The sequence below is a fragment of the Trichomonas vaginalis genome, chromosome IV, assembly GCF_026262505.1.
Source record: "Trichomonas vaginalis G3 chromosome IV, whole genome shotgun sequence".
In the NCBI taxonomy this organism is placed as follows: domain Eukaryota; phylum Parabasalia; order Trichomonadida; family Trichomonadidae; genus Trichomonas; species Trichomonas vaginalis.
In genome coordinates, this window is record NC_067206.1 from 36106501 (window position 1) to 36131447 (window position 24947).

At 30.2% G+C, this 24947-nt stretch overlaps 8 protein-coding genes and 2 pseudogenes across 10 annotated transcripts, besides 3 other annotated features; 7 read left to right on the forward strand and 3 right to left on the reverse strand.

The window, feature by feature from the left end:
* Positions 1–78: 78 nt before the first annotated feature.
* TVAGG3_0230530 (glycosyltransferase family) lies at positions 79–1314 on the reverse strand (the record flags this gene model as incomplete). The annotated part of the gene is made up of 1 exon (XM_001319935.1): positions 150–1265. The coding sequence occupies one exon, from the start codon at positions 1263–1265 to the stop codon at positions 150–152; it is 1116 nt and encodes a 371-aa protein (XP_001319970.1).
* Positions 1315–1614: 300 nt separating this feature from the next.
* TVAGG3_0230540 (dGTPase protein) lies at positions 1615–2916 on the forward strand (the record flags this gene model as incomplete). The annotated part of the gene is made up of 1 exon (XM_001319936.1): positions 1628–2896. One exon carries the CDS (start codon positions 1628–1630, stop codon positions 2894–2896), a length of 1269 nt encoding a protein of 422 aa, XP_001319971.1.
* Positions 2917–3856: 940 nt separating this feature from the next.
* On the reverse strand, positions 3857–4198 carry TVAGG3_0230550 (protein of unknown function (DUF3447); the record flags this gene model as incomplete). The annotated part of the gene is made up of 1 exon (XM_001319937.1): positions 3857–4198. One exon carries the CDS (start codon positions 4196–4198, stop codon positions 3857–3859), a length of 342 nt encoding a protein of 113 aa, XP_001319972.1.
* A 554-nt stretch (positions 4199–4752) lies between these two features.
* Positions 4753–4787: a mobile genetic element.
* Positions 4753–4787: a terminal%2Cinverted (terminal inverted repeat of Kolobok-1_TV transposon ID:TVAGG3_0013400).
* Positions 4788–4801: 14 nt separating this feature from the next.
* Positions 4802–5611, forward strand: TVAGG3_0230570 (uncharacterized protein; the record flags this gene model as incomplete). The annotated part of the gene is made up of 1 exon (XM_001319938.1): positions 4802–5611. One exon carries the CDS (start codon positions 4802–4804, stop codon positions 5609–5611), a length of 810 nt encoding a protein of 269 aa, XP_001319973.1.
* Positions 5612–7801: 2190 nt separating this feature from the next.
* TVAGG3_0230580 (dGTPase protein) lies at positions 7802–8507 on the forward strand (the record flags this gene model as incomplete). The annotated part of the gene is made up of 1 exon (XM_001297407.1): positions 7814–8440. The coding sequence occupies one exon, from the start codon at positions 7814–7816 to the stop codon at positions 8438–8440; it is 627 nt and encodes a 208-aa protein (XP_001297408.1).
* Positions 8508–9015: 508 nt separating this feature from the next.
* Positions 9016–9288, forward strand: TVAGG3_0230590 (proteasome regulatory particle assembly; the record flags this gene model as incomplete). The annotated part of the gene is made up of 1 exon (XM_001297406.1): positions 9016–9288. One exon carries the CDS (start codon positions 9016–9018, stop codon positions 9286–9288), a length of 273 nt encoding a protein of 90 aa, XP_001297407.1.
* TVAGG3_0230600 (protein ubiquitination) lies at positions 9289–9570 on the forward strand (the record flags this gene model as incomplete). The annotated part of the gene is made up of 1 exon (XM_001297405.1): positions 9289–9570. One exon carries the CDS (start codon positions 9289–9291, stop codon positions 9568–9570), a length of 282 nt encoding a protein of 93 aa, XP_001297406.1.
* Positions 9571–10261: 691 nt separating this feature from the next.
* On the reverse strand, positions 10262–10831 carry TVAGG3_0230610 (cyclin-dependent kinase inhibitor 2C-related family; the record flags this gene model as incomplete). The annotated part of the gene is made up of 1 exon (XM_001297404.1): positions 10262–10831. One exon carries the CDS (start codon positions 10829–10831, stop codon positions 10262–10264), a length of 570 nt encoding a protein of 189 aa, XP_001297405.1.
* A 535-nt stretch (positions 10832–11366) lies between these two features.
* Positions 11367–12172, forward strand: TVAGG3_0230620 (annotated as a pseudogene). Its single transcript has one exon — positions 11368–12172. A coding segment is annotated over exon 1 (805 nt).
* Positions 12173–16207: 4035 nt separating this feature from the next.
* Positions 16208–24947: part of a mobile genetic element that runs on past the window's edge.
* Positions 21973–24284, forward strand: TVAGG3_0230640 (annotated as a pseudogene). The gene has a single exon. A coding segment is annotated over exon 1 (2312 nt).

The following is a 24947-nucleotide window of genomic DNA, read 5'->3' on the forward strand; positions in this document are numbered from 1 at the left end:
AAAAACTGAAATACCATACAATATAAAAAAAAACATTTTGAATTTGTGTCCAAAATATAATAAAAAGTCAATAAATTGTATCATTTAAACTAACAACATAATATAATATAAATACAAACAACTAAATTAAAAATAAAATAATTTTTTTTTCATTCTTTCATTTTTGCCAATCCGAAATCAATGTAATAAAGTGCTTCTGTGATATTTACATTGACTCTTGTCTGTTTTTTATTAATTTTATCATGATAAAAATCTTTCAAGCGATAGCAAACGATTTTGAAGCCATTAACAAGAGCAATAGACTGCATGGCGAAATCATTATAGTCCGCTTGAGCATCAACAACACAACCGCCTGGATTCATAAAATATAACCTACATAAGTTGGATCCGGTTATAGTATACATAAACAGAATTGTACTATATACCTTTGCTGATTCTTCTACAGATAGGCCGTCTTCGACCACTTCCCAAGAAAATTCTGGAAGATGTTTTTTCACGGATTTAACGAGTTGGTCAAAATTGTAAATATATCTGGTCTTCTTTCTATTCGACAATACGTATTTCGATGGTTTCACGTCTGACGTGTTGTAAAATTTTTTCAATGAAATTGAAACATTTTGGATGGTCGTTGATAGGTGCCATATACCAGGTACTGGAGCATAGCAACAATAGTAATCATGAACAAACGAAAAATCTCCATCGCAGTACTTAATTTGCCAATCTTGAATTCCAATGGCTTTAAGTAATATCCCGGAATCCCCGTGAGAGTATTTTGGAACGTTTAGTATAACTGACTTGTTCACAATTTCTTGTGGGAACAAAATTAATGGATTTAACATGTCAAAGAAGAAGTGTCCGTAATAGTTTTGAACGGCAGAGTGTCCAAGACATATAGCACTTTTGTATTCATGAGTTATTTTACCTTTTGGAATGCCCCAAATGAAATCAAAGCGAAACTTGTAAGCAAAGAGGTAAAGCGTATTGTGATCCATTGGAGACGATGCATTTGTAACTATTACATTCCGAAGATGAGCAATTGAGCCATTAAACCATGAATTATTATAATATATTCTTGATGAATTGAAATTATTCGAAAAATTTCCGAAAATAAATACTGCATTCTGTGAATAATTAGTTTTCTCTCTAAAATGGATAGATTCTACAAAAAAGTCATTAGGAACGTACCATTCTCTATGGCCATCGACTTTATCAGGAAGTTGAACAGCATGATATATTGAGCAGCCTACATCAGGCCATTTCAACATGAAAATCAGAATAAATAATGGATAGTAAGAGCGATAATGTATTTTTCTTCTCCTCCTATTCATTTTTTAGTGTAAACTATTCAATTAAAAATCTTATGGAAAGAAGTCATTTGGCTTGAGAACACACATGGAATAGACCCGTGGAGCTGACACACAACTCATGAGCTAGTATCTTATGGCTATATTTACAATTCGCAATCTATGCTGCACAATAGAGCATTCACAGCAATCAATATAGACATAACATCCCACGCCTAATCTGCAACTATCAATGAAACTCTCAGAATGCATGATCATTTGGAATTTTTTCTTGAATTTGTCACTTTTATATTTGTAAAAATAATTTTGAAAAAAATAAAAAAATGAGGAGTCATTCACCACAGGATCAGATCTATGGCCCTCTCTCTATTCCTGCATATTGCTGGCCTATCATTGACACACCAGAATTTCAAAGATTAAGAAATGTTTATCAACTTGGTGGAGTTGTGTACGTTTATCCGGGAACAAATCACAGCAGATTCGAGCATTCTCTTGGTTGTGCTCATCTTGCAGGTGTATGGATGAATCATTTCAAGAAGACTCAGCCAGAGTTAAATATTCTCGAGAAATACGAAAAAGCAGTTATTATTGCTGCTCTCTGTCATGATCTTGGCCAAGGACCGTACAGTTATGTATTTGACCAAGCAGTTGCTCAAGAGAATCCGTATTGGAAGCATTCAGAAATGTCAGCAAAAATTTTGAAATTAATCAACGAAAAATATTCATTAAACATCGAATCTGATGTATTAGATGCAGCATGTGAATACATAAAAGGCGACGAATACAACACTTTTCCTAAATATTTAGCTTCAATCGTACATAATCAGCAATGTGACATTGATGTTAATAAATTCGACTACCTTTCACGTGATATGAATCGTGCATTGAATACTGGCTCATTCATTTATGACAGACTTATTTATAACAGCCGTGTAATTGATGATCAACTTTGTTGGAAGTTTTCAGAAATACCAACAATCGAAATGTTCTTTTATAACTTCAATGATATGGCAGAGCGGGTTTACAAGCACAGAGTTGTTCAAGCAATCGAATTAATGATTATGGATATTTTCGACGTCTTCTTTGAGAAAGTCGACATTACAGAACTTACGCAGGATCCAAATGTCTTCGTTCAGTACGATGACCGTATCCTTTATTCAGTAGAGTTGAACGAATACGGAGAAAAAGCGAAAAATATCTCAGATCGAATCATCAGACGCGATCTTTACAAGTTTATTGGCGAAGTACGTATTGCTCCAAAGAATTCCGGTGGAGAAAAGTACAGCCAACGCCATCCAAAGAGTATCGAAGAAGATATCGTCGAAAAAGTCGACGGATTGACAACAGATGACATCCGTGTTGTATCATCTAGGTTTAGATATGGATTAACACGCGATCGCCATCCTTTGCTTTGCATTCCTTTCTGGAAAGAAGAGAATCAAAAGATTTTCCTTACAAAAGACCAAATTTCTGCTATCAATCCTGTCTATTTCTCTCAGTCTATGATGCGTGTCTTTGTCACAAACAAAGAGAAGAAAGCTTTGGCAACTCAGGCATATGAAAAATGGAAACAATCTGTTCCTTCGTTATAAAAATTTTTTTTTCTGTAAACAAATTAAAATTTACTTTTTTGTCAATCGAGAACAATAACGAATAAGAATTAGATAAGTGATATATCATAAGCATATCACGTTATACTATTCGCAATATCTCAGGTCCAGAAGTGTAATATTTAATGTGTGAATGCAAATTAAATTTTTAATATTTTCCGAAGTTAATTTAGAGATTTTAGAGATTATTTTCTGAATGGATATATAAATATTTCATAGACCATTTTTAATAAAAATACTTTTCCAATAAGAAATCCTTCTTTCACACGGCAATGTAATAGCTATGTACACTATTCAAACATATCCAAAAAAAAAACTTTTGTGAACTATTTTTGTTTTGAACCCGTTAAAATACGAAGTTCGGCTATTTCCTTGTTCTCCCCTTTTGATGCATAATCAAGAGTTGTTTTTCCAAATTTATTTTTTTCGTTGATATTTGTATTATATGAAATAAGAAGTAATAGTATTCCTTTATTTTTACTCTTTGCTGCAAGTGAAAGAGCTGTATCTCCATTTCTATCTTTTTCATTGATATTTGCACCATTTAAAATAAGAAGTTCTGTTATTTCTTTGTGATAAAAGTTCACTGCCCAATTGACTTTTGTACCGTGTGAAAGAAGCAGCTCTATTGTTTCTTTATTATTAAATTCTGTAGCATAATGAAGAGTTGTTTTTTCCTTTTTATCTTTTTCGTTGATTTTTGCATGATTTGAAAGAAGAAGTGCTGCTGTTTCTTTATTATTATATTTTGCTCCATTCTGAAGAGCAGTTAATCCACAATCATATTTATCATTGATTTTTGCACCAAGTGAAAGGAATTATTCGCAAAGAGAATTTATGCCGAATATTGACGAATAAACAAAACATTTCTTTAAATCATTTGTTTGATCGAAATAAACTAAAAATGATTCAAGATTTCTATTTTCTCCACATGCAGATATATCAATTTTTATATTCATTCATCAAAAATGTAACAAAATCAATATTGTGTGAAATAATTGCATACTTCATGCATTCTTTATTTGTAGTTTGATATTTCAAACATTCACTCATAATCTCTTGATTTCTTCCTAAAAATGAAAATCGTAAATATGTTTGAGTTATGTCTGAGTTAAATTTCGTTCTTAATAACTTGAAACAATCAACTGATCCATGGTAACAACATAATTCAAGTAATGAATATCCTGAATAAGTATTTGGATATAAAATGTTATAATGCTTTTGATTTTTATCAAATTTATCTCTTTCAATGAATTGTATGAATCTTTCTTTGTTATTATCCATAATCGCCTTGTAAATTGTATTTTCTGTATGAATATCAAGATCACTTAAATTAAACTTTTCGACATTTTCAGACTTGTCCAATGTAATTCCATACCAATTATAAAATAGGACGTTAGATATGAGTGGAATTTTGCTAACCTGTTTTACATTGTAATCATCAGATTTATAAATATGAACAATTTTTTTACTTTCGAGCCTTTGAATTTGACATATATTGTTGTCACTCAAATAGTATATCACAATATAAGAAGTTTTTACTGGATGTTGTTCGCATTGTTTCGTAATTGGAATAATTAATTTCACAAAAAAAATAAATTAAAGGTAAACCGAATAAATGAGAATGATGCTAACGACTATGTTGTATATATTGTGGAATTATTTTCTTCTGAGAAGTTATTTTTGTCAAAATAAATATTGTAAATTTAATACAATATATTAAAATTACTGGTTTGTATTGAGAAAAGATTTCTTACTTGATGAGGGTCATATTTTCGCAAAGTTGTTTTTTCATAAAAAAAAATTGATTTCGGGGCACCCAAATTGGCATTTAAAATTTTTCTGAGGGAGTTCTATCGTCTATAAGGCACCCTGAAAAGGAAAAAAATGGGTTGTACATGTTCATGTCGTCAAATACCTCATTATAACTTACAACAAGATATACCGTATACAGAAGAAGATTTGTTCAGAGATGTTTATTGCATTCGTCAATTCAGAAGAATTCAGAATTTTCCTGAAATTTGCAGAGAATTTGAAATAAATAAGAAAATAGTTCCCGATTGTAAAGAAGGGGATGATTTCGAGATTAAATACACGTTTCCAATAATACCATTCAGATGCGACAGTGAAAATGTTGATTTTCTCGTTGGATGTGACTATTATTTCATAGATAAGCAATATAATATAGGTTATCTTCAACTAGTTTACACATATGATGAATCTATCACACCAATGGTTAAACGTTTTTCACAAAGAAAAACTAAGTCTGAAAATTCTGTTGAGAGGAGAATGCTTAAAATTGCGAAAATGTTATTAGAACCAATCGAAAAGAGTATTTTTCCAAAATCTGTCGATTTAAATTGCGATATATCTAAATTTTTTGAGTATAAACAATTGCTTCTCGAAACGTTTGATATCGAAGAACATCTTCTACAGGGGGATCCTCATAAAGCTATATTTGAATTATCTATGAAAAATAAACCTTATCATCTTTATTGTCCATTTTACAGATATCACGCGAAGTTTTCAGAACCACCTTCTTTCATACCAAAGATTGACAGCCCTGATAGCAATCAAGACAAAAATAATGATCAAAAACAACAAAAGATTCAATCTCTAGAACAATTTGACGGAAAACCTGTCGAAATAGAAAGATACACCTATCAAAGTGGAATAAAATCAAATGATACTAAATAAGGGTTTCGTTTTGCTAAAATTGTCACTTTTATAGCATATTTGTTTTTGGATGTTTTGCGAAACCAAAAAAAAAAAAACTATGATATACAATGTGTGTGTAAAGAAAATACTTTATTTACTAGTTAAAAAAATCATTTGGTATTGATCAAGTTATTTTTTCTGGATAAGATATTATATGGATAATTGGATAGAAAATACAATTATATAATCTTGTACCTGGTTTAATTAAGCTAATTGTCATCAGAAATTTGTAATTTTTATGAATTTCAGATTTTCTTTTCATTACTGCTTTTCTTAATAGGTCAAGTTCTTATTTACGTTATAAAGTATGATATTTACAAATATCAAGTTATCATGTTTTTGAGAAATTATGAGAAACAAACAAAAATGAAAAAGATAGGAATAGCAATGAATAGTGATGTGGGTATAGAAAATGTAAGAGATATGAATGCAAAGCAATCAGTATTTAGGATATTGACCATAGATTTCGAAAAAAAAATGCTGCATATTGAGCGAAAACTATGATTATATTATAAGGCTGTCATTTAAAGCATAATGAAACTATTCCCTTTTCATTTTAATCGAATAAGATAGTAAAGATTTTTGAATTAGCTAGAAACTGATGAGATGTTTTCACAAATCAGATTTTTAATCTCTATAATGCATAATTCACTCAATATCTCAATTTTGATATTGCGAGATATTTTTGCTATCGGTTTCGCAATTTTGACACAATAGCAAGAGGGTTCTATAAGCATTATTATCAACGTAGAATCTGAATATCATATCAGAAAATGTCGCAAATCTGACATTTACCCGACCAAATAGCAAAAATAATTGAATACTTTTCGCAAAAACTTTAAAAATCGATAAAAATATGAAATATAGATATTAAAGAGACTTTTTATATAATATTTATAAAGATTTTCCAAAAATATGATACCGCAAAATTAAAAAAGTGACGTCTTGAGTGGAGTCAAAGGTCGAAATTGCTAGCTAAATGTTTTTTTAGTGAAATTACGTATTGTACGTTTTTTCGCAAAACGAAACCCTTATACTAAATATTCTAATATTAAAGAAGATTATGAATTTCAAGATTACAGTCTTTCTTACAATCCGATCCCAAAGAAAAAGTATGACTTCTTATTCGATGTTAAAAATGGAGAGCAGAAAAAATTTATAGATTCTGAAGGAGAATTTTATCAACCTGTGATTGCATTTCGAGGAGTTTTCAAAGATCGTGTCTTCTTTTTCTATGGAACAAGTCTCTTTGTTGTATCAAAGTATGGTGATATAAGTCCAGGATCACTCGTTATAATGCCCTATTGTTACTGCCCTTTATATAATTTTGACGGATTTCGCGATCCAATTGGTTGGCTTGAAAAGAAGATTGTTAAGGAGATGTTAAAGTACTTTTCAGAAGACAGTATTTATCAGAAGAATCCAGTTTTCTATGATGATTGGGCAGATGAAGGCTTACCATGTTATGGTATTGAATCTGCACATTTTTATCCAGATTGTTTCATTCCAATGGGGGATATTATACCGCAAAGCTATGAATATTAAATCCATATCATTTATTTTTTGAGAAATTTAAAAATTATTATTGATTTGTCTAATTTAGAGAGTTTGGAATGTTAAATTGCAATTTTATTCTTATTGCGGAACTTTGACACGAAAGTTTCAACAGTGTACTGTTGTTTATCACCGCATATCATTCTGGGAGACTTGCATAGGTAATATCTACCAGAATGACACATAGAAAGCTACAAGAATGCATATGGCACTCTTGAATGCGGAACGATATGCCATTCTGGGAGACATACACAAGCATTTAATTCTCTTCTTGATACAAATATTGATTCCATTGCAGACTGAAGATTTAAAACAAATGGATTTTATCTGTTCTTGAGAAAACCAAGAAAATGAGAACACCTTTTCCGTGACAAACTGATTGCGCAAGGACTCTCAAATGCTCTTGAACGAATGAGAACTCACATTAAAAGAATGCGGAGAATGGTTATCAATTATGAGAGGATAGTTATCTGCTTGAAAGACATTCTGTACAGAATACGTGGTATAAGTAGAACTCGAGAAAGATGAGAGTATAAATACACAATTCCATCTAATTCCATGTGCACTTTTGCAATGTGATATTGATGTTAATAATTTATTAATAAATTCGACTACCTTTCACGTGATATGAATCGTGCATTGAATACTGGCTCATTCATTTATGACAGACTTATTTATAACAGCCGTGTAATTGATGATCAACTTTGTTGGAAGTTTTCAGAAATACCAACAATCGAAATGTTCTTTTATAACTTCAATGATATGGCAGAGCGGGTTTACAAGCACAGAGTTGTTCAAGCAATCGAATTAATGATTATGGATATTTTCGACGTCTTCTTTGAGAAAGTCGACATTACAGAACTTACGCAGGATCCAAATGTCTTCGTTCAGTACGATGACCGTATCCTTTATTCAGTAGAGTTGAACGAATACGGAGAAAAAGCGAAAAATATCTCAGATCGAATCATCAGACGCGATCTTTACAAGTTTATTGGCGAAGTACGTATTGCTCCAAAGAATTCTGGTGGAGAAAAGTACAGCCAACGCCATCCAAAGAGTATCGAAGAAGATATCGTCGAAAAAGTCGACGGATTGACAACAGATGACATCCGTGTTGTATCATCTAGGTTTAGATATGGATTAACACGCGATCGCCATCCTTTGCTTTGCATTCCTTTCTGGAAAGAAGAGAATCAAAAGATTTTCCTTACAAAAGACCAAATTTCTGCTATCAATCCTGATTCTATCTTATAATTTCTAATTTACTATTGACATTATACCATTTTATATCAATAAACGTAATAAAAATACATAATGATCCGAAATCCGTGATATCATTGTTAATTCCATGTATAACATTGAATTTTTTCTCTTAATTAATAATAAAGATATTTTATCTGGTAAATTACAAATGCGTTCCCCATTAATGTCTGATCAATACATTCATCTAAACAAATATGGGGAACTGCGAAATATGTACAAATACTACATCGATTTGTATGATGCATTGTATCAGCTTAAAACTGAAAAGGAAGAAGAACTCAACAAGATTTACAAAAAGGTCCAAACAGAATTGATCGACTCAAATAGATTCCTACCCCAACGCATTGTTGAAGATATTTTGAATATCATTCCGAGTAATAATCGCTATACAAAGTCATATTTATCTCTTGTGAAAATCATATGTGATGACTAACATGTCAATGAGATCAATAGTGTTGATCCTATTTCAAACTTTTTTTTACAAAGAATATGGAATTAAATTAGGCAAGTCATGTGATTTCGAAAAAAATAACACAAAAGATCTGGATATTCTTACAACAATAATTATGAATAATGACTTAGAAAGATTTATTTCATTCACCGAAAGAGAAGTTTTTGATAAAGATCAAGAACTTGAAAACAAATTATATGAAAGTAGTACAGATAATTTTTCATTCATTGACTTATATTGTTACTATGGAGCAGTTGATTGTTTCAAGTTATTAAGAACGAAATTTAAATCAGAAATAACTCAAACATGTTTACAATTTTCATTTTTAGGAAGAAATCAAGAGATAATGAGTGGATGTTTGAAATATCAAACTCCAAATGAAGAATGAATGAAGTATGCATTTATCTCACACAACATTGATTTTGTTACATTCTTGATGAATGAATTCAATTTAGAGATCAGTTTAGAAGAATGCGAAATTTACAATAATCTCGATTCCTTTTTAGTTTATTTCGATCAAACTAATGATATTAGCAAATGTTTTGCTTATTCATCGATGTTTAATATTCCACCCTTTTGGGAATATTTCCTTTCACTTGGTGCTGATATCAATGCAAAAAACGATAATGGAGAAACCGCTCTTTTTGGTGCAGCATCTAATAATAGTTAAGAAACAGCCAAATTTCTGATTTCACATGGTATAATTATCAATGAAAAAGATAATGTTGGAAAAACCGCTCTTCATTATGCAGCAGAAAAAATATTAGAGAAACAGCTGAACTTCTTATTTCACATGATGCAAATATCAATGAAAAAGATAGTGTTGGAAAAACTGCTCTTCATAGTGCAGCATATAATAATAGTAGAGAAACAGCTGAACTTCTTATTTCACACGGTGTAAATATCAATGAAAAAGATAATGATGGAGAAACCGCTCTTCATGATGCAGCATATGGTAATAGTAGAGAAGCAGCTGAACTTCTTATTTCACATGGTATAAATATCGATGAAAAAAATAATGATGGAAGAACCGCTCTTCATTATGCAGCAGAAAAAAATATTAGAGAAACAGCTGAACTTCTTATTTCACATGGTGCAAAGAATATAGTTCCTTATATAATACCTCGCTTTCATTTCTAAGATGAATTTTATTAGAAGTAAAAAAATGTTTAGCTTTTCGTACTGCTCCTAATCGTAAAAATGATTTTTATTACTTTTCCATACTTTTATACTTTCATCAAGAATTCCAAATTAGGTCAAAAATTGAAAACTGTTTCACTCATTCAATATTGTTGCAAGGTGAAGAGGTGTTTGTATGAGAAATTCGGGAGATTGATATTTGCACCATTCAAAATAAGAAGTTATACCATTTCTTTTTGAGCAAAGTTCACTGCCCAATTGACTTTTGCACCGTGCGAAAGAAGCAGTTCTACTGTTTCTTTATTATTATATTTTGCTGCATTATTAAGAGATGTGACTTCCGAATTATCATATTCGTTGACTTTTGCACCATATGAAAGAAGAATTTCTGTGGTTTCTTTATTATTATATTCTGCGACATAATGAAGAGTTGTTTTTTCCTTTTTATCTTTTTCGTTGATTTTTGCATGATTTGAAAGAAGCAGCTCTACTGTTTCTTGATTATTAAATTCTGCAGCATAATGAAGAGTTGTTTTTTCCTTTTTATCTTTTTCGTTGATTTTTGCATGATTTGAAAGAAGCAGCTCTACTGTTTCTTGATTATTAAATTCTGCAGCATAATGAAGAGTTGTTTTTTCCTTTTTATCTTTTTCGTTGATTTTTGCATGATTTGAAAGAAGAAGTGCTGCTGTTTCTTTATTATTATATTTTGCTGCATTATGAAGAGCGGCTAATCCGTAATTATCTTTGTCATTGAATTTATGCCAAATACTGACGAATAAACAAAACATTTCTTTAAATCATTTGTTTGATCGAAATAAACTAAAAATGATCCACGATTTCTATTTTCTCCACATGCAAATATAATTGTCATTCATTATGCATTTTTTTAATAAAATTTTTGCATTTTATCTTCTGAGCATTCAAAAATTGTGAGGACGAATTGAATAGGTGCAAATAAATCAATTTTTATATGGTACTCATTCATCATATATGTAACAAAATCAATGTTGCGTGAAATAATTGCATATTTCCTGCATTCTTCATTTGGAGTTTAATATTTCAAGCATTCACTCATGATCTCTTGATTTCTTCCTAAAAATGAAAATTATAAACATATTTGAGTGATTTCTGAATTAATTTTCGTTCTTAATAACTTGAAACAATCAAGTTTTAAAATTAAGGTTAGTTTTTATGAGGGTCTTCTATCGTCTATGAAGCACCCTGAATTGAAAAGGGAAAAAATTGAAGTATTTTTTTTTTGAGGAGATAATTTAGCAAGTTCATGTTTTTATTACCTAAAAATTGGTTTATGACAAAAAAAAGGGGTTGTACATGTTCATGTCGTCAAATACCTCATTATAACTTACAACAAGATATACCGTATACAGAAGAAGATTTGTTCAGAGATGTTTATTGCATTCGTCAATTCAGAAGAATTCAGAATTTTCCTGAAATTTGCAGAGAATTTGAAATAAATAAGAAAATAGTTCCCGATTGTAAAGAAGGGGATGATTTCGAGATTAAATACACGTTTCCAATAATACCATTCAGATGCGACAGTGAAAATGTTGATTTTCTCGTTGGATGTGACTATTATTTCATAGATAAGCAATATAATATAGGTTATCTTCAACTAGTTTACACATATGATGAATCTATCACACCAATGGTTAAACGTTTTTCACAAAGAAAAACTAAGTCTGAAAATTCTGTTGAGAGGAGAATGCTTAAAATTGCGAAAATGTTATTAGAACCAATCGAAAAGAGTATTTTTCCAAAATCTGTCGATTTAAATTGCGATATATCTAAATTTTTTGAGTATAAACAATTGCTTCTCGAAACGTTTGATATCGAAGAACATCTTCTACAGGGGGATCCTCATAAAGCTATATTTGAATTATCTATGAAAATAAACCTTATCATCTTTATTGTCCATTTTACAGATATCACGCGAAGTTTTCAGAACCACCTTCTTTCATACCAAAGATTGACAGCCCTGATAGCAATCAAGACAAAAATAATGATCAAAAACAACAAAAGATTCAATCTCTAGAAAATTTGACGGAAAACCTGTCGAAATAGAAAGATACACCTATCAAAGTGGAATAAAATCAAATGATACTAAATAAGGGTTTCGTTTTGCTAAAATTGTCACTTTTATAGCATATTTGTTTTTGATGTTTTGCGAAACCAAAAAAAAAAAAAAACTATGATATACAATGTGTGTGTAAAGAAAATACTTTATTTACTAGTTAAAAAAATCATTTGGTATTGATCAAGTTATTTTTTCTGGATAAGATATTATATGGATAATTGGATAGAAAATACAATTATATAATCTTGTACCTGGTTTAATTAAGCTAATTGTCATCAGAAATTTGTAATTTTTATGAATTTCAGATTTTCTTTTCATTACTGCTTTTCTTAATAGGTCAAGTTCTTATTTACGTTATAAAGTATGATATTTACAAATATCAAGTTATCATGTTTTTTGAGAAATTAGTAGTATATGTTGAAGGGTTTTGTGACTTTTTTTGTTACGTCTATATATAGATGAAGGTATATTTTCACATCTTCTATATATAGATGATATAAAAATTTTTTCTTACGTTTTTTAAGTCATGAATTCGTAAGAAAGCGCGACATTATTAAATAAATTAGTAATAAATATTATATACTAAACACATTTTAAAAAATTAACATTAATTTTAAAATAATTTATTTTTTTATCTTTTATAAAAGAAGCTATATATAGATGATGTCAGATATTCCGCGATTAATTAAACATTGTTTAAATCCTGAATGGGTTAAACTTCAATTTAAAAAAATGAAGATTGTGAATTATTAAATGAATATGAAAGCCAAAATAAGCTAATGAGGTATATAATATAATGATAAAAAATATTTAATTTCATGGAATCAATGGAGTCATAATCAAAGACCTCATAAACGAGAAGAAGAAATTGAAAATAATGAAATGGAAATCATTGATGACATTAAAGAGGATGGAATTCCTAAATTTTGTAGAAAAACCTTTAGAACTAAGTTAGGAGCATATAAACGTAGAGTATTAAATCCTGAATATCTTAAACATCAATTTAAAAAGGAAGACTGTGAATTATTAAACGCTAATGAATATGAAAATGCTAAATCAAACTGAGATATAAATATATTGGAGTAATGAAAGGTGTAAAGATAAAGATAAAGTTTATTCAGTTTCATATAATAACTGGCACACGTTAGGGATAAGAAAACATTTAGGAGATTATGGGAAATGTTCTGATTCTTTAAATCTAGTATGTACGAGAGAATAAAAGAAATTAGAAATAATTATTTTCATGAATGAAAGATTCACTACCATAATGAAATAAAAAATAATTTTTTTAAAAAATAAACTTTAAAAATAAATTGAAACTAATGATTATTTGAATTTATGAAATCAATAATTTGATTCATTCGCTCTTCAATAATTTCTATTCTTTTTGTTAAATCATCTATTTTCATTAATGAGGCGATTCTTGATTGAGGAATAGATTTCAAACTAACCACCCCTTTTATTTTGAATTTTTGAATCCATCAACTTTAAACATTTTTCAATTTACATGTTGTCAATTCTTCAAATAATTTTTTTATTATTAGCATAATAGTCATTAAATTCTTCAACAGATGAAAAAATTTTTATTTCAGTTCAATTGGTTTAACAACGTTTATTTTTTGAACATTTTCACTTTCATTTATTTCTTCCTCCTTTGTTTCATTTATTTTTAAAATTGGTTTCATTTATCATTAAATAAAATTAGAATATAAGTGATGAAATATATTTTTAATTAATATTAAATCAGAAATGGCGGCAGGATTCTTTAAAAAAATTATGGGATGGAATTAAAAAGCTGCAGGTTGGGTTTATAAAAAGGTTATTAACCTGTTGCAAACTTTTTGGCACCAGTAGCGAAAACGGCAGGAACTATCATAGGTGGGGTATTAGGTACTAAAGCAGGTAATCCGGCGATGGGAGCACAAGCAGGTACGCAAATTGGTGGAATTGCTGAAGGATACTTAATAAAATAGGAGGTGGATAGTGGAAAAAATAAATATTATTTTTATCTTAGTATCGGTTGTAGTCTTTGATAAACTTTTCTCTCTTTATTTAAAATTTCTCTTATTGGGGCAGCTTTTGGCGTTATTGATTCAGCAATGTCACTAATTGCTTCTTTATTCTTAAATATCCAATTTGCTCCTTCTTTCATTGTTTCCCAAACTTTATGCGCTCCTCTTTTTACTTTATCCCACAGTTTTCTTAATATACCTGCAGCCATAGTTGATTATTTCATTAAAATTAAAAATTCATTTTCATCTTTTAATTTTGATTTTTTATTTAATAATAAATGACGACTAACTATTTGGTGCCAAACACTAAACCGATTAATGGAAATGTGTTTCATTCATTCGAAAAGATAAATGAAATATTCGCAAAGAATGACGGTAGAAGATATTATAGAGAACTTGAAAGTTCATGCTATGACTCTGATGCTCCATATTTTGATGATAAACAAACTCATTTAAGAATTACAAATCCGGCTCATGATGTGAACCAATTAGGTGACACATATATTAAACGCAAAGTTAAAGCAACTCTAGTTTCAAATAAAGCTTTCACATGTGATACCGCTTTTAAATGCATGTGTTTATTCGTTGGTTACAAATCATCAAATCAAAGCTTTAAACAATTAGAAGTAGAAACTGAAAGAGGTGATGCCGGTTATCTTCAGATGGATTGCGCCCGTGAATCTTTCGCATTTGCAACATATAAACCAAAATCAGAAAGGAAAGTTAAAAAGTTTGTTCATTCGTTATATAATAATGTTCAAAAATATGATAACTCAGTATGTGGTAAATATATTGACCCTTCAGAAGTTTTCAAGAAAGCAAATGAAGAAGTTGATATCACTTTTGATATGATTATTCCGGTAAATGATTTGTTAGCATTTCAGGCGTTCGATGATTATCCTAAATCATTTGGTGATATCATTCTTAAATATTATGTTTTCAGGGATACTTTAGTATTTTGTCAGGTTGACCCGTTAAGAGTTGCTGATTTACAAAATTACGTTTATGAAAAGATAACTGATGAAAATTATGAAAAGATTATGAATCATGTTTATAAATATGATCGCAAATTCCAACAAATCGGACTTTCTACCAAATTAATTACAAGCTTAGCCGCTACATCTGCTGACGCAATAGTTGATGACGTTATTATTTCATGCACAAAGATGGAAATTTTAGAGGATAAATGCATTACACCAGGATACGGTTTAATTGAAGAATCAGTTAAAGCAATACCACGTTTATTCAGTAAGGAAGATCCATTCATGATTCCAGCTCAACATATTGACGTTCGTTCACTAAATGGAGGTTGCATCACTCCTGAAGGTATTAGCTCAGATTTCTCATACGCTCTTCATAATGTTACAGATGTTGTGTTAACATTTCCGAAGAATGCAATGCAAAGAACAGTTTTAGAAAATCCAATGCTTCGAGGTCTTCAGGTCACTATAGATTCCAGAAACTTCCCCGATCAAGCGATGACCACAGTGGGTGACATATTCTTTACACGTATGCTTCAAGCTTCTGATTTAGATGGAGTGAATGAATGCACAGAAGAATACGAGGACTCATTAACTAGACCACTGAATGCAGATGATGGCACGCCATTAGCTAGAACATGGAAAGACCAAACCTCATTCTTATGCACTATTCCAGTTCAACGTAATGGAGCGGGTATATTCTTTGATGGATTAGAAACTTTCAACTCACAAGTTACAGTACAAGTGAAAGCTTATCCAATCATTCAGGGTGAAAATGACACTTACTGTTCAAAGGTGACAAATCCTCCTCAGGTTTGGTTTACTAGGACTACATATTGGACATGGACACCGGACGAAGGTTTGAAATATCATCCAACAGGTACACCACCACAGTATAGAAGTTCATATGATGAAATATTGATGAATAGAAATGTTTAAAATTATAAATTTATTTTTGATTAAATGGATTTCAATTCTGAAGAATTAACAGATGTATATAATACATACGTAGATGATATGATTAATGAAGCATTGAGTGATAATAGAAATGCTCTATCTAAGGAAAAATTAATGAAAATTCCATATTCTGAATGTTACTTAAATTCAATCACTGCAGCAATTGGTAAACAAAATAAAGGTAAAACATTAACGATATTAAAACAAATTATCATTATTGCTAACACTTCACCCCATTCACATGTGTTAATTTATATCAACCGTTCAGGTTCACCTTCAGATGATACATTTGAATCTTTAAAGCATTTAATCAAAATTCCAATTATTTATTTATCACAAGAAGAAGCAGAAGATTATTTAAAAAACTTTTTAATGTATAAAGAATTATATAATACAATCAAGAAGCAAGGATTAGAGGATAAAATTATTGATAAACAACGGGATGAATTATTTGAAACACTTTCTATTTCAAATTTTGATAGAGAATTTTTGCATTCACTAATTTTTCTAGATGATGCGCTGAAATCAAAACTAATAACAAATGAGAAATCATATTTTAATCAGTTATTAACTCAATGTCGACACATTCAGTGTTCATTCTTCATGGCTGTTCAATACTTCAAAGCATTAAGCACAAACATTAAATCAAATCTATCAACCCTTTTCATTTTCAGTGGGTTTAGTCGTCAACAGTTGAACGTTATGCTTTATCAAGTGAATTTACCAATGAGCATTAATGAACTTTACACACAATATCAGCAATTAGGTGAACATGGAAAAATAATAGTTGATTTAAATAAAGGAGGTGTTAAATTTGATTAACTTTTTATAATTAATTTTTATTTTTTATTTATAATTAAACATGACTGAAATTGCAAATCTTCTACAGGTTCCATTAAAACAAGGGACAAACAAAAAGGGTATATATAATAGAACTATGAAAGTTCCAGACGGAATGAAAGAATTAGTCCACATTGTTGCTGGTCTTCAAAAAGATGTTAAACAAATGAGAAATGTTTTAACATTACCAGAAGCTCAAGCATATGCCAAACGTCATGGTCCAAATTGGGAAGCACATGAAGCAGACATTACAGGACCAAATGGAAAACCTGATGGTATAAATGAAGTTTTCGTTACTGATGGTCAAGGAAATATTAAAGTCATAAATGGGTATAAATTAACAATGACGGATTATCCTAAACGTAAAGCATATAATGAACGTTATCCTATGCAATTTGATGAAAATGGAAAAGCTGTTAAACAATACATTGGAGAAGGTGAACATGGTCCAATTAATTCATACCGTCATAATCCATATTCTTAATTTCAATGAAGAATTAAACGCTATTGAAGAAGGACCGGATGGATTACCACGATATTCTAATCAGTTTGATGGTCAATATGCAAATTTGAGACCTGAAATTCCAGCTAAGAAATTCTTTAAAGTTGCTTATTCGATCCAGTGTTCAATGAACAGAATGAAGCAATGAAAGCAGAATTTAAACCAATTCAAGTGGCAAATTTCTTCATCTTCACTTTCAGAAGCGTTCAAGGAATTGATAAAGAAACCACTTTATTCTCAACAAGGTTATAACTTTGATTTAATTAAAGAAAGTGATAGACGTAAATTAGAAAAATCAGATGGTTTTAAGAATGCATGTAATGAAATGATTAAAGATATTGTAAATGATAAAATAAGACTGGAAGAAACTCAAAGCAATATCAATAACATAATTGGTGCAGTTACAAAGAAAGTATAAGCAAACAATGATGAACCTTGGGATATTACCGTAACAACTAAATAAAACTTTAAATATATTTTTCTTTTTTATTCAATTATAAATGAGAAGACGTTTCACAAGTCAAAAGAACACTAACGCAAAAGCAGAGATTACGGTTGGTTATAACGTAAATGATGATAAATCACGAATTATTCAAAATGTTAAAGTTAATGTTAGCCCTGAATTAACAAGGTCAGCAACTCAGTCCAATTTATTAACTCATGACTTACCGAAAAAGGAGGAGGAGCAAAATAAAGAAGATGGAGACCCAATCATTTTATCTGAACCTGGTAAAGAACCTGTTGAAATCCCCACATATCCAACATACCCCCCACCTCTTTCATCAAACATCGAGAACCCAGGAATCTACGATTCCAGTCGCAATGCGCCATATAAAATAACATTAATTCTGAATTAATGAAAATTTACCGTGATATAATAATTAATAATTATGATTCAATAATAAATTTAATTGACCAATCTGGTTTAATTATTTTACCTTATGAATCATTAATTCACATTATCGCCATTCTTTGTGATGTTCAAGATTCAGACGTTAAGATTCAATTTTTCATAGATGATGAGGTTTCATGCTGCGGAACAGTTGCAAAAATAAATCCTATAAAGGATATTAGCACAATTAAGATATCAAAGAACGGAACAACAACTGAACTTCATTTAACATATAATGATATTTATAATAAAATAGTTGATGAATATAAAATATCACTTGAAAAATTCTTTGTTAAGGCCATTTAATATTCAAGCATTAACATTATTGAATAATAATCCTTTGAATCATAATCAATAATAATTGACCTTTCACCAGTTTCTATCGTTTGTTTTATTTCTTTTTGTTCCCCACTATCTGGATCGGTCATTGTAATTGTTTTTGTTATAGTATCAGCTTTATCTTTAACTTCAATCTTTTTTCCATCAGGATATTTAAACCAAAATTCCAAAAATTCGATATTGTCAATCTGTTCATATTTTAATCTATCAATTGCATTTTTAATACCATCTGAAAATCTTATGAAATGGTCATTATATGGGTTTGATTGAACTAAATTTGAATGAAGTGAAATATAACCCGATGATGAATATGACATTGACTCATATTTTCTGAAAACACTAAAATTTATAACATGAATGAATTTCTTATTCGTTGAATTTATGAATTCTTGAGGTAATCTTATTCTAGTTTTATTTATCACTGGAAAATAACGCTTTACCATATTTTTAATCGTAATAAAAATGTCAATTATCAATATTATTTCGAATAATAGCTGTGAATTAAATTTAACAGTTAGCGGAATTTATAATGTTACTCTCGTTTCTGTGAGTGGTAAATTTAATCCCATTCTTTTAGACCCTTCAGATTATATATCATTTATTAAAGATGACCATGAAAAAACGTATGATATGTATATAAATAATGTGATAACGAAATGGGATATTAACACGATTTTAAGTTATTTAAATGAATCATTTATCATATGGTATGAAGAAAATTTTAAATCAAAACCCGATAAACTTTTTGAACTTGATGAAATAAATAACCTTATTAAATTTCCGCTAACTGTTAAATTTTGTACTCCTCATCTTCGTTCATTGTTGGGGATATTAAATTTTGAAAAAGATGTTGGGGATGTTTTGTATTCTGACACTGGTTCCAATTTCATTTTAATCAAATGTGATAAAGTTAATACCCCAATGAGATTTTCACATCAAACATTAGACCCTAACTCTTACCCATCAATACAAAACATTTTATCCATCAACTTAAACACATTTTCTTTATCATATCCGTTTCAATTATCCGGGAATTCATTTATTCTTCATTCAAAAGATTTATCAAATATTAAATTTAGAATAACTGACCTATTTGATTGTGATTTAGAATTCATGAATGAAATATTATGGCAATTTCAAATAGAAAAAATAGGTGATGAGATAACGGATTAAATATTTATTTTTAAATCATAATAAATGATTAAACAACAGCAACCACAACAACTTAAGGCCCTTCAAACCATTACATACGCCACATATGCATATAATTCAAAGACGGCAGAACAAACGCAAAGGTTGAAATATGGAGATTTGGAGATAGTATTGAAAAATGACCATTTCGAATTCGTTTGCAAAGGTGGTGCAGTGATATCAAATATAAAAGAAATTTTATTTATGAATTCTAAAATTAAAGTATAACGGATGATATAACATCAATTCCACCAGAAGAACAAAGATATTACGCATTAAATGCATTTCCCAAAGTTTTGAAGATTGGAAGATTTAATTTAAATGAGGAATTCATAGAAGGTTTCCTAAATGAGTTAATGAAGAAGGCAGATAAAACATATGTGGATAGTGAGTTAAATAAGAAGGCAAATTTGGTTTATGTTGATGAAAAAGATAATGAAATTAAAGAAAAGGTTGAATGGTATCATGAATGGACATCAAAGATTTTAAAAACTAAAGCCGATACAGGATGGGTTTCAGGATGTTTAGACCTTAAAGCGGATAAGGAATATGTTAACGATGAGTTAATGAAGAAGGCAGATAAAACATATGTTAACGAAATATACCAAAGTTTGATAGGAACAACAAAAAATATTGAAACTATTGTTGGTTGTTTTTCTGTCAATGAAGAAAATAAATATTTTAGATGGCAGTTTGTACACTCCTTAAAAAATGGTATACGGTGGAAACTCATTCCGAAAAATAACAATGAAATGTATGTAAGTTATAAAAGAATGATGGCACACAAGTAAAGTTCCATTAGACAACAACTGCTACTTAAACTTATATGGAGACGAACAAAAGAAATTTTAAGAGTTTATGAAATGGCAGATATGACGTTGGCTGACCCAGCTCCAGCACCATATTATTATGGACTATGGAGATGACGACAGAACACCACATGTAGATGAACAAAAACTAACATTATATTTAGATTATTATAGATATAAAAGATATAATGCAATAGAAAAAAACGAGAATTAGTATATTATATACAGATGACAGAAATAAATATTATAGTCAAGATTTTACCTACCCTGAAAACATAAGATTATATTATAAAAAATATTCTGACACAAACCAGAAGAAACCTGAAATAGTTGCACTATATCTTAAGTTCAAAAGAGAACAATCCTATAATATCTCATATGTTTGATTTAATGAACCCAGTAGGTTCTATTTATACATCTATGGATGCAAGAGGTCCTCAAGTAATGTTTGGTGTTGGTGCATGGGAACAAATAGTCGACAGGTTTTTGTATTGTGCAAACTCTTCAAAGGAAACAGGTGGAAGTAAAACGATTTCAGGTGAAAATTTACCTGCACACAGTCACTACATAGATTTAAGTACATCTCAAGCGGGTTGGCATAAGCATAGATATTGGGATTGGTCAGGAATGACAAAAGGTAAAGGATATGATGTTAAAGACGACGTTAAGTTTGCTATAAATTGTTACTGGAGTGACACTCAGGGAGAAGGAAACCATACACATTTTGTTTCAGGATATACACAAACAACGGGACAAAGTAAAGAATACATGCCACCATTTATGACTGTATTCGCATGGTATAGAGTTCATTGAATGAACTAAATATATTTTATGTCTGTAATTAATTAGGTAATGAAGTAATGGATGAACTACAGAAATAAATGTTTACGTTAATGTTTATGTTAATGTTTTCAGGTCATTCAATAATTAATTATTTTTGAAGAACTGAAGGTGTCACCAGGTCACCATGTGTCACCAGGTCAATTAACTTCTTTTAAAAATAATGACAACATGACATTTTGACAACATCACTGGAGGAAGGTATTTATGAATTATTTTTGAAGAACTGAAGGTGTCACCATGTCACTCGGTTATTTAACTCATGACATTTTGACAACATCACAGGAGGAAGGTAGTTATGAATTATTTTTGAAGAACTGAAGGTGTCACCATGTCACCATGTGTCACCAGGTCATTTAACTTCTCTGAAAAAATGTGACAACATGACATTTTGACAACATTTACGAAAATTTGATGCAGCCCAAAAATAAAGTTAGTTTTAAAATTATTTTTATTTTTTATTCCTATATAAATGACAGCAACAAACAACAACAGCAACTATATCGTTTCTGATGAAAAAGTTATTGATTCATTAGCTGAGGAATTAGTTGTGGCAGAAACTAAAACCCTCAACGAAAGAATTGGTGAAAACATGATTGATTTACATAACTACCTCAAACACGATGGAGGAAGAGGAAGGAAAACTGGTATGGCTTTATTAGTAAATAAAATATTAAATTTAACGATTATAGATGTTGATATCAATAAATCATACAATGATGAACTTAAAGAAACAGTTAGAAAAGACATTCTATCAAAACTTTCGGATAAAGATGTTATCGTTAAAACCGCTTCAGGAGGTCTTCACATTTATTGTAACACTAATTTCTTCTATGCAGTTTCGAACAGAATGATTAAATGTTATTCCTGCAATGATTACGATATTGACATAATGACTTCTATGGATGATTCAAAGCGTTCTTTAGTAGTTATGGCTGATTCAAGAGTTCGCAAGAATGCAACAGAACCAATCAATACATACTCATTCATTCGTGGAAGTTATGATTCAACATTAACTAGAACCGTAAACGATATATTAAATGATTTGAATATTAAGGTAAGAGTTGAACAGAAGAACGAAGAAATAAAGACTATCATGAATGAAAACAAAGATGTAAACATTGACGATAAACTTGCCCAGAGCATAGTTGATGGCATTAGTGATTTTGAAGTACATAATGACGGTGGAAACATGAATTTAGAAAAAGAAATAACCTTATTCACACTGTTTCAAGCAATTAATTCGTTACCTAATCATTTAATTAATGAAGCATACGATAACGTTTATAACTTCTGCAATTTAACAGAAAATGCAAAAAGTAATTTTGAAAAAGCACGTAGTAGATATGCACATTTAATGACTTCTCCATTTGTTTTGGTGAAGATTCTAAAACTTTATCAAAAGGAATATTATGATGAATATGTTTTACCTTTATTACGTAAGCCAAAAATAACATTTGATATCAAACTTGATGACTCGTTTTTGATAACAGATATTAGACGCAAGGCTGAAAATCATCAGTATAAAAACAGTTCTGAAGTAATTGAGGATTTATCACGTGTAATCCGTTTTGTAGATTGTGGAAATAAATACTTCATTCAGAAAGATTACAACATACACGACAAAATGAATCAAATATCATTCGTTCTTCAATCAAACATGAAAGAGTCACTCAAAATGATTAAATTATTTAAAGAAGAAGGTAAAACCATAACAGCATGGGATGTACTACTAAATCAATTGTCTTCATTAACCGTTAAGGGTGTTTGCTTTAAATCTGATTCCCCCGATGTTTTCTCAACGTTTCAGGGTTATAAATACAACATTCTTGAAAAGCCTGATTACTCAAAAATTGAGATGTTTATGGATTTCATTAAAGAAGCCATTTGTGATAATAACGATGAAGTGTATAAATACCTTCTCGGCTGGATTGCATCAATGATTCAACATCCTGGAATCAAGAATGAAACAGCAATTATTTTGAAAGGACTTCAGGGAACAGGTAAAACAGATTTACAGACATTATTTCTGAACTTCTCGCTGGTTATTCATGTAAAAACATTACCGAAATAGGTGAGCTAACGGGTAATTTCAACTCAGTAGTTGAAAATAAAATGTTTCTTGTACTTAATGAACTCAAGAATGTAGGCGAAGATAGACTCGCAAACTTCAACGCTTTGAAATCAATTATAACGGATAATGAGATTAGAATTAATGAAAAGAATCAACCCAGAAGAACAGCACAGAATGTTGCAAACTTCATTTTCGTAACTAACAACGTTTACCCTGTCAAAATTGAAGTTGGAGACAGAAGATATGTGGTTTTAAGGGTCAATGGTAAATTTAAGGGTCAATTTGATTACTTCAAGAATTTAATGAATTCATGCACAAAGGAATTTTATGATAACCTTTTAACATATTTTATGCAATATGACCTTTCATCATTTAATGTACGAATCATTCCGATGACTGAAGCCAAACAAGATTTAATCGAGTTATCAACAAATCCTTTAGATGTATGGATAAATACACATTATGATGAATTGTGTGCAGGTATGACGTGTAAAAATGCTCTATTCTGCAAACCATCAGACATGAAAGACAAGAATTTCCAAATGAGCATTAAGGATAAATGTGATAGGAAACAGGTAAGAATAGACGGTAAACAAACATGGTGTTATGTTTTGAAAGAAGAAATGAAAGGATTATATAAACAGGTTGAACCAAACGATAATGAGGATTCATTTACTGACGATGAAATACCTGTAAATGAAGCTTTATAAAGTATGATTTGAATTTATTTTTGCCTTCCTCTTTTTCGTACCTGTGTTGTCAAAATGTCATGTTGTCACATTTTTTCAGAGAAGTTAAATGACCTGGTGACACATGGTGACATGGTGACACCTTCAGTTCTTCAAAAATAATTCATAACTACCTTCCTCCTGTGATGTTGTCAAAATGTCATGTTGTCACATTTTTTCAGAGAAGTTAAATGACCTGGTGACACATGGTGACATGGTGACACCTTCAGTTCTTCAAAAATAATTCATAACTACCTTCCTCCTGTGATGTTGTCAAAATGTCATGTTGTCACATTTTTTCAGAGAAGTTAAATGACCTGGTGACACATGGTGACATGGTGACACCTTCAGTTCTTCAAAAATAATTCATAACTACCTTCCTCCTGTGATGTTGTCAAAATGTCATGTTGTCACATTTTTTCAGAGAAGTTAAATGACCTGGTGACACATGGTGACATGGTGACACCTTCAGTTCTTCAAAATAATTCATAACTACCTTCCTCCTGTGATGTTGTCAAAATGTCATGTTGTCACATTTTTTCAGAGAAGTTAAATGACCTGGTGACACATGGTGACATGGTGACACCTTCAGTTCTTCAAAAATAATTCATAACTACCTTCCTCCTTGATGTTGTCAAAATGTCA